Source organism: Argopecten irradians, chromosome 3, assembly GCF_041381155.1.
Source record: "Argopecten irradians isolate NY chromosome 3, Ai_NY, whole genome shotgun sequence".
NCBI lineage: Eukaryota > Metazoa > Mollusca > Bivalvia > Pectinida > Pectinidae > Argopecten > Argopecten irradians.
The window spans coordinates 22,450,692-22,460,894 of record NC_091136.1 but is presented as its reverse complement, the minus strand read 5'-3'; the positions used below and the strand labels follow the sequence as shown (position 1 = coordinate 22,460,894).

At 33.3% G+C, this 10,203-nt stretch overlaps 2 protein-coding genes across 2 annotated transcripts; both read right to left on the bottom strand.

The window, feature by feature from the left end:
* Nucleotides 1–3,901: 3,901 nt before the first annotated feature.
* On the bottom strand, nucleotides 3,902–4,658 carry LOC138319978 (histone H1-delta-like). Its single transcript, XM_069263083.1, has one exon. The coding sequence runs from the start codon at nucleotides 4,488–4,490 to the stop codon at nucleotides 3,966–3,968; it is 525 nt and encodes a 174-aa protein (XP_069119184.1). The 5' UTR covers nucleotides 4,491–4,658; the 3' UTR covers nucleotides 3,902–3,965.
* Nucleotides 4,659–8,545: 3,887 nt separating this feature from the next.
* Nucleotides 8,546–9,302, bottom strand: LOC138319976 (histone H1-delta-like). The gene has a single exon (XM_069263082.1). The coding sequence runs from the start codon at nucleotides 9,132–9,134 to the stop codon at nucleotides 8,610–8,612; it is 525 nt and encodes a 174-aa protein (XP_069119183.1). The 5' UTR covers nucleotides 9,135–9,302; the 3' UTR covers nucleotides 8,546–8,609.
* Nucleotides 9,303–10,203: the final 901 nt, after the last annotated feature.

The window sequence follows — 10,203 nt, the reverse complement described above, 5'->3', positions numbered from 1 at the left end:
CCCAACTTTAACAACTCCTGGTTGATTTAATAAAACATAGTCACTTATCATCTTCATATGAACTTTTAGGTTTTTGTCTTGAGATTCGAAATATCTCATCGAGAAAAGTTAGATATGCTCCTGAATCGTATATTTTTACAATTTTCTGTCGATAATTCGATTTTTTGTCGAGGAATTTTCAATATAAACATGGATTTATATTGTAAAACATTTTGCTAAAGATGTTTTCTCCACATTTTCATGTAGATCAGCATTTTTTCTTTCGAATGATATGTATAACACACATCATGTCCATATGGATAATTAGTTAAACGCTTTTACAAGTAGGTTACAGAAACACAAATATCAAACAGGCGCCATCTTGTGAGATCCAAGGATTAGTTCGTTATCTTGCTGATAATTTCCTAAAGCATATTTCTTCATATATATTTCTGTAATGACATTAGTGGACTACAAATATAATTACGTATCATGAATCGTTATTTCTCATATTCGCTTTCCAACTTACAAAATCATAAAACGATTCTGCCTGCCTGTGAAAATTTTGATTGAATATTTTTTTCTGGCGTAACATTTGTTCTATTTTCGATTCATCTATTCCATGATACCCTCGGCGTTTTGTTCCATTCATTATGAATTGCATATATCATTATAGTAGTCCATTGTTCGGCTGTATATATTTGTCTACCTATATAACATTGATCGCCTTCGTATTTTAATTGTTAAAGTGCACGATGATGATATTAAAAGTTTGATAGAAAATACATTAATACAGTATCATAAATTAAATATTTCATGAATTGCTTTTTATTTATTTCGGTCTGTTCGAAAATATTCGCAGATTTTGTAAAATATTTACAGATGTTTTTCTTACCCAGATAGTTTTGGGGGCAATGTGATTAATTTTTTCCCATTGTCAAATAAACAGCTGTATTTAAATTGCCATCGAATAAAATTGAACAGACGTGAATATAACTATTCGCATTTGTTCGATTTTACTTCACTATCACGAAAATGTTCTATTATTTACAGCTGTGATTCAGATTATCAAAAATGAAAACATTACAGTAAACTAAAATCTCTTGCGTGCAATTTACTATTTTACTAAGTTTATCTCCACAAATTACTTTGTCCCGAAATATATTATAATGTGATTCAGATTATCAAATTAGCAAATTTGTTTTGAAATGAAAAACGCGAAATATGATAGCCGCGAAAGAAAGCTGATTTACAGAAAAAAAGGTCTGACGGCCGTCCATCTCTGATCAGAATGTTATTAATTAAACGATGGTATATTACGACATCGATAGGAATGGAAGATGATCATATTTAATACTCAACTCTTAGTAAACAAAACATTGGAAACTTTACCATTTGCTTCTTTATAAAGAATTTTCCTACCTTTCATTTTGTTGATGCAATCCAACAACTCTTTATTACATAATTGACTTTTTCCTGTCTTTCCATACTATAAATGTTTTCTTAATCAATCACTGTTATTCACTAAATTTTCTGCTTAGAAACAAATTTGTATGAGTTTAATCAACTGATTTCTGAATCTTTTGATTACTAAGAAATTATATATGAATTCTGTGTTTGCTTTGTGAAATATACAATTACGTTTTAAACTAAAGGTTGGAATACAAATATAATTTTCTAAATCTGTGATCCACATGTAAAACTTCAGGGTCCAACAAAATGTTTGCCTTGGTATAATCACAGCACCATGGAATCCTTTGAGCAGGATTTACAGCCAATTTATATAATTTTCAGATCGATCTCTTGGACAATATATCACAGAAATAACTGTGAATTAACTGACAACTTTACTTAATCCATTTAGGTTTTTTAACAGGTAGATAAAGCTAGTAATTAGCCTATTCAGACGTCGGGACTAGCTTTGAAATGTTAACAATGTATCAGTAATGAACAAGTGGTCTGCGGTAAATTTAGTGTCATGTCGATTTCCACTGAATGGTATTACGTCCAGATAGTAGGAAAATTGTTTTGATAATAATTATGGTGAGGACTTTTGGAAATGATTAATAAAAATGTTCTATTTATTCAGCAACATAAGTTTGAATTAATGATAATAAAAACACATTATTGATTTGTAATAATATTTAAATTGCAAGATTTGGTTTACAACCAAATTTATGAAATGTAATAATTGTTTTAATATAATGATCAGTGATCAATGCGTTTTAATGATGATTTCGATTTAATAATAATCATTCGACACACTCGATTACGTTGATGCGATTTTGTGTATTTGATGTTTTTTTTTCTGTCATGATGTAAGTGAAATGGAACGAATATCTAGCAACAGACTAATGAGCAAAACGTTGTTGACCTTGGAAACCTGTTTGACTCATAATTCTCACGTCTAATTACGAAGATATGATTGCATTTTTTTTATTTATTCATCTGGCTTAGAATTCCTACGAAATGCCGTCGTCTATATTTTGACGCCAAAGTCCATTTGTAAAACTCTTTGATGACCACAACCTATTTAACATGCGTTACCGGACTATCCTGATGAAAGGTTTGAAGAAATGTTAACATAGCATATTTTCAAACAACTCGCCATTACTACAAGTCGTGCTACAGCATCGGTCCAACATCAACAACCATTAAGCTTACTTTATTTCAAGAGTGGCCCCCCTTTAATCAAATACAAAGGTGATGAAACGGAATACTTTCCAAACTTTTTTAAGCATTCGTCACAAGTGTTAGGTGATGTCCTGATATCAATATAATTGCAATCAATAAATCTCTGGATTTTTTTAGTTACAGTAGCTGTCATTACGTTATAAATACTTAAAATCTTTCATATTTGGAAAGACGGTATTGAATGTGAGAAGTTTGTCAGAAAAAGTATCTACCTATTTTATTCATTCAGTTTCTCCGTGTTAAACGAAAATAAGTTGAGAATGTCAGTGTCGTTAGTGATCCGGTAACTGTAACGTTCTCGGAACATGAACATTGTTCCCGCGTACGCTTAGAGTTTCCTATGATAATTCGATCATGAGATTCAATGCTAAACGAAGTGGGTTTTTTTTGTTTTTTTCTTTTTTTGTTTTTTTTTTCAATCTTTTTGTGGACATTTGTAAATACAGTGAGAAACTCGCTTCATCAAATGTAAACCTAAATGAAGACGGAATAAGTAAGCTGTTTACTCTTTTACCAAACAGAATAAACAAACGAAAACATTGGATAATTTTATCTTCAGAAAAAGACAGGATTTTAAGGATCTTTTAATAATTTGTGGTTTTGTTGTCGCCACATTAAAATTAATTTAGGTAACAAAAACAAATTTAACTGCAGATTTGTATAGCGGCTGGCATTCATAAAATTACCTTTTAATGGCTTATTCTGTAGTACGCTATATGAAACTATTCGGTTATATCATGAGATGTTAACCGAAATTCTATTCAGGTAAAAACACAAAGCTTAATTAACAATAAAACTTTACAGAGAGAACATATACACAATACCCGTTTCATCAAAGGCAAAGGAATAAATAGCCTGACCTGATCTGGTTCACTTATCAAACAGTTGACATGACAACAGCCTGAGGTCAAGTTTGTCTTACCTAATGTATTGACAGTTAGGTGCTGCCAAAATCCAAGCTTTCGGGCAGATTATAAACACCAGAGAGAATCAGTTTGTTTTACGTGTGTAAGGACACCTATATAAACTTGTAAACAGGTTGTGTAAGCACTTTTACTTTTTGTATATTAGGTCTGAGAAAGTATGCTTTCTATGATCGAAAATAAAATAATTGATTTCCTGTGCTTAATAAGCAAATACGTTCTATAAAGCGAATGCCGGATAACGGCTTCAGCTGAAATAAAATGCGTATATTCTCGAGATATCATCGGGGACTTTTTGAGTGATATGGGTAGTCCTGATAAGGACTTTTATGGTGAAATGGTCAATCATGACCAGGTGATAAGAAGTGTTTACTTCTTGGCGGGCTTCTTGGCTGCTTTCTTAGTGGCTGGCTTTTTAGCTGCTGGTTTTTTAGCTGCTGGTTTCTTGGCCTTCTTGGGAGTCTTGGCTTTCTTAGGCTTGGCTGCTGCTGGCTTCTTAGCTGCTGCTGGCTTCTTAGCTTTCTTGGGACTCTTTGCTTTCTTTGGCTTAGCTGCTGCAGCCTTCTTTGGCTTCTTTTCTTTCTTGGGTGCGGCTTTCTTGGCTGCCTTGGGCTTTTCTGCGAGCTTGAATGATCCTTTAACAGCCTTGAGTGTTTCCTTTTTCACGCCATTCTTCAGTGCAGTGTTTAATGCGGCTTTGGTTTTGTTGTCATCGGCGACCTTGTAGTTAGCCAGGACGTACTTCTTAATGGCGATTCTTGAAGAACCATTTCTTTCCTTCAGGGCGGTGATAGCTGCAGCAATCATCGCAGCATAAGTAGGGTGGGCTGCTGGAGCCTTTGGCTTGGTTGCCTTCTTGGCTTTCTTGGCTGGAGAAGCTGGTGCGGCGCTCATGGTGATGCGTTGGATATCCTTCCTGTACCGTGGTATAAGTGAGAATGACAAAAATTTTGAAAAACCGCCTGTTTACGTATTTTGCTCGGACGTCGTCGAAGACACCCCCACAGCGCGCTTGCTTTATTCTCACTGCAATGCTCTGATACACAAATATGTGTTTCTTAACCCAACTTTAACAACTCCTGGTTGATTTAATAAAACATAGTCACTTATCATCTTCATATGAACTTTTAGGTTTTTGTCTTGAGATTCGAAATATCTCATCGAGAAAAGTTAGATATGCTCCTGAATCGTATATTTTTACAATTTTCTGTCGATAATTCGATTTTTTGTCGAGGAATTTTCAATATAAACATGGATTTATATTGTAAAACATTTTGCTAAAGATGTTTTCTCCACATTTTCATGTAGATCAGCATTTTTTCTTTCGAATGATATGTATAACACACATCATGTCCATATGGATAATTAGTTAAAACGCTTTTACAAGTAGGTTACAGAAACACAAATATCAAACAGGCGCCATCTTGTGAGATCCAAGGATTAGTTCGTTATCTTGCTGATAATTTCCTAAAGCATATTTCTTCATATATATTTCTGTAATGACATTAGTGGACTACAAATATAATTACGTATCATGAATCGTTATTTCTCATATTCGCTTTCCAACTTACAAAATCATAAAACGATTCTGCCTGCCTGTGAAAATTTTGATTGAATATTTTTTTCTGGCGTAACATTTGTTCTATTTTCGATTCATCTATTCCATGATACCCTCGGCGTTTTGTTCCATTCATTATGAATTGCATATATCATTATAGTAGTCCATTGTTCGGCTGTATATATTTGTCTACCTATATAACATTGATCGCCTTCGTATTTTAATTGTTAAAGTGCACGATGATGATATTAAAAGTTTGATAGAAAATACATTAATACAGTATCATAAATTAAATATTTTATGAATTGCTTTTTATTTATTTCGGTCTGTTCGAAAATATTCGCAGATTTTGTAAAATATTTACAGATGTTTTTCTTACCCAGATAGTTTTGGGGGCAATGTGATTAATTTTTTCCCATTGTCAAATAAACAGCTGTATTTAAATTGCCATCGAATAAAATTGAACAGACGTGAATATAACTATTCGCATTTGTTCGATTTTATTTCACTATCACGAAAATGTTCTATTATTTACAGCTGTGATTCAGATTATCAAAAATGAAAACATTACAGTAAACTAAAATCTCTTGCGTGCAATTTACTTTTTTACTAAGTTTATCTCCACAAATTACTTTGTCCCGAAATATATTATAATGTATTTTCATTTTTTTCTGCAAATTTGTTTTGAAATGAAAAACGCGAAATATGATAGCCGCGAAAGAAAGCTGATTTACAGAAAAAAAGGTCTGACGGCCGTCCATCTCTGATCAGAATGTTATTAATTAAACGATGGTATATTACGACATCGATAGGAATGGAAGATGATCATATTTAATACTCAACTCTTAGTAAACAAAACATTGGAAACTTTACCATTTGTTTCTTTATAAAGAATTTTCCTACCTTTCATTTTGTTGATGCAATCCAACAACTCTTTATTACATAATTGACTTTTTCCTGTCTTTCCATACTATAAATGTTTTCTTAATCAATCACTGTTATTCACTAAATTTTCTGCTTAGAAACAAATTTGTATGAGTTTAATCAACTGATTTCTGAATCTTTTGATTACTAAGAAATTATATATGAATTCTGTGTTTGCTTTGTGAAATATACAATTACGTTTTAAACTAAAGGTTGGAATACAAATATAATTTTCTAAATCTGTGATCCACATGTAAAACTTCAGGGTCCAACAAAATGTTTGCCTTGGTATAATCACAGCACCATGGAATCCTTTGAGCAGGATTTAGAGCCAATTTATATAATTTTCAGATCGATCCCTTGGACAATATATCACAGAAATAACTGTGAATTAACTGACAACTTTACTTAATACATATAGGTTTTTTTAACAGGTAGATAAAGCTAGTAATTAGCCTATTCAGACGTCGGGACTAGCTTTGAAATGTTAACAATGTATCAGTAATGAACAAGTGGTCTGCGGTAAATTTAGTGTCATGTCGATTTCCACTGAATGGTATTACTTCCAGATAGTAGGAAAATTGTTTTGATAATAATTATGGTGAGGACTTTTGGAAATGATTAATAAAAATGTCCTATTTATTCAGCAATATAAGTTTGAATTAATGATAATAAAAACACATTATTGATTTGTAATAATATTTAAATTGCAAGATTTGGTTTACAACCAAATTTATGAAATGTAATAATTGTTTTAATATAATGATCAGTGATCAATGCGTTTTAATGATGATTTCGATTTAATAATAATCATTCGACACACTCGATTACGTTGATGCGATTTTGTGTATTTGATGTTTTTTTTTCTGTCATGATGTAAGTGAAATGGAACGAATATCTAGCAACAGACTAATGAGCAAAACGTTGTTGACCTTGGAAACCTGTTTGACTCATAATTCTCACGTCTAATTACGAAGATATGATTGCATTTTTTTTATTCATCTGGCTTAGAATTCCTACGAAATGCCGTCGTCTATATTTTGACGCCAAAGTCCATTTGTAAAACTCTTTGATGACCACAACCTATTTAACATGCGTTACCGGACTATCCTGATGAAAGGTTTGAAGAAATGTTAACATAGCATATTTTCAAACAACTCGCCATTACTACAAGTCGTGCTACAGCATCGGTCCAACATCAACAACCATTAAGCTTACTTTATTTCAAGAGTGGCCCCCCTTTAATCAAATACAAAGGTGATGAAACGGAATACTTTCCAAACTTTTTTAAGCATTCGTCACAAGTGTTAGGTGATGTCCTGATATCAATATAATTGAAATCAATAAATCTCTGGATTTTTTTAGTTACAGTAGCTGTCATTACGTTATAAATACCTAAAATCTTTCATATTTGGAAAGACGGTATTGAATGTGAGAAGTTTGTCAGAAAAAGTATCTACCTATTTTATTCATTCAGTTTCTCCGTGTTAAACGAAAATAAATTGAGAATGTCAGTGTCGTTAGTGATCCGGTAACTGTAACGTTCTCGGAACATGAACTTTGTTCCCGCGTACGCTTAGAGTTTCCTATGATAATTCGATCATGAGATTGAATGCTAAACGAAGTGGGTTTTTTTGTTTTTGTTTTTTTGTTTTCAATCTTTTTGTGGACATTTGTAAATACAGTGAGAAACTCGCTTCATCAAATGTAAACCTAAATGAAGACGGAATAAGTAAGCTGTTGACTCTTTTACCAAACAGAATAAACAAACGAAAACATTGGATAATTTTATCTTCAGAAAAAGACAGGATTTTAAGGATCTTTTAATAATTTGTGGTTTTGTTGTCGCCACATTAAAATTAATTTAGGTAACAAAAACAAATTTAACTGCAGATTTGTATAGCGGCTGGCATTCATAAAATTACCTTTTAATGGCTTATTCTGTAGTACGCTATATGAAACTATTCGGTTATATCATGAGATGTTAACCGAAATTCTATTCAGGTAAAAACACAAAGCTTAATTAACAATAAAACTTTACAGAGAGAACATATACACAATACCCGTTTCATCAAAGGCAAAGGAATAAATAGCCTGACCTGATCTGGTTCACTTATCAAACAGTTGACATGACAACAGCCTGAGGTCAAGTTTGTCTTACCTAATGTATTGACAGTTAGGTGCTGCCAAAATCCAAGCTTTCGGGCAGATTATAAACACCAGAGAGAATCAGTTTGTTTTACGTGTGTAAGGACACCTATATAAACTTGTAAACAGGTTGTGTAAGCACTTTTACTTTTTGTATATTAGGTCTGAATAAGTATGCTTTCTATGATCGAAAATAAAATAATTGATTTCCTGTGCTTAATAAGCAAATACGTTCTATAAAGCGAATGCCGGATAACGGCTTCAGCTGAAATAAAATGCGTATATTCTCGAGATATCATCGGGGACTTTTTGAGTGATATGGGTAGTCCTGATAAGGACTTTTATGGTGAAATGGTCAATCATGACCAGGTGATAAGAAGTGTTTACTTCTTGGCGGGCTTCTTGGCTGCTTTCTTAGTGGCTGGCTTTTTAGCTGCTGGTTTTTTAGCTGCTGGTTTCTTGGCCTTCTTGGGAGTCTTGGCTTTCTTAGGCTTGGCTGCTGCTGGCTTCTTAGCTGCTGCTGGCTTCTTAGCTTTCTTGGGACTCTTTGCTTTCTTTGGCTTAGCTGCTGCAGCCTTCTTTGGCTTCTTTTCTTTCTTGGGTGCGGCTTTCTTGGCTGCCTTGGGCTTTTCTGCGAGCTTGAATGATCCTTTAACAGCCTTGAGTGTTTCCTTTTTCACGCCATTCTTCAGTGCAGTGTTTAATGCGGCTTTGGTTTTGTTGTCATCGGCGACCTTGTAGTTAGCCAGGACGTACTTCTTAATGGCGATTCTTGAAGAACCATTTCTTTCCTTCAGGGCGGTGATAGCTGCAGCAATCATCGCAGCATAAGTAGGGTGGGCTGCTGGAGCCTTTGGCTTGGTTGCCTTCTTGGCTTTCTTGGCTGGAGAAGCTGGTGCGGCGCTCATGGTGATGCGTTGGATATCCTTCCTGTACCGTGGTATAAGTGAGAATGACAAAAATTTTGAAAAACCGCCTGTTTACGTATTTTGCTCGGACGTCGTCGAAGACACCCCCACAGCGCGCTTGCTTTATTCTCACTGCAATGCTCTGATACACAAATATGTGTTTCTTAACCCAACTTTAACAACTCCTGGTTGATTTAATAAAACATAGTCACTTATCATCTTCATATGAACTTTTAGGTTTTTGTCTTGAGATTCGAAATATCTCATCGAGAAAAGTTAGATATGCTCCTGAATCGTATATTTTTACAATTTTCTGTCGATAATTCGATTTTTTGTCGAGGAATTTTCAATATAAACATGGATTTATATTGTAAAACATTTTGCTAAAGATGTTTTCTCCACATTTTCATGTAGATCAGCATTTTTTCTTTCGAATGATATGTATAACACACATCATGTCCATATGGATAATTATTAAACGCTTTTACAAGTAGGTTACAGAAACACAAATATCAAACAGGCGCCATCTTGTGAGATCCAAGGATTAGTTCGTTATCTTGCTGATAATTTCCTAAAGCATATTTCTTCATATATATTTCTGTAATGACATTAGTGGACTACAAATATAATTACGTATCATGAATCGTTATTTCTCATATTCGCTTTCCAACTTACAAAATCATAAAACGATTCTTTGATATTTTCAACCACTGCTATGACTCAGCACAGCAATAATATATTTCACTACCTTATTTACCGATTGGAAAATACATTTTCTGCCTGCCTGTGAAAATTTTGATTGAATATTTTTTTCTGGCGTAACATTTGTTCTATTTTCGATTCATCTATTCCATGATACCCTCGGCGTTTTGTTCCATTCATTATGAATTGCATATATCATTATAGTAGTCCATTGTTCGGCTGTATATATTTGTCTACCTATATAACATTGATCGCCTTCGTATTTTAATTGTTAAAGTGCACGATGATGATATTAAAAGTTTGATAGAAAATACATTAATACAGTATCATAAATTAAATATTTCATGAATTGCTTTTTATTTATTTC

Bases quoted from the DNA above. Each gene is read 5' to 3' on its own strand.
- LOC138319978 (XM_069263083.1), bottom strand. From the start codon at position 4,490: ATGAGCGCCGCACCAGCTTCTCCAGCCAAGAAAGCCAAGAAGGCAACC.
- LOC138319976 (XM_069263082.1), bottom strand. From the start codon at position 9,134: ATGAGCGCCGCACCAGCTTCTCCAGCCAAGAAAGCCAAGAAGGCAACC.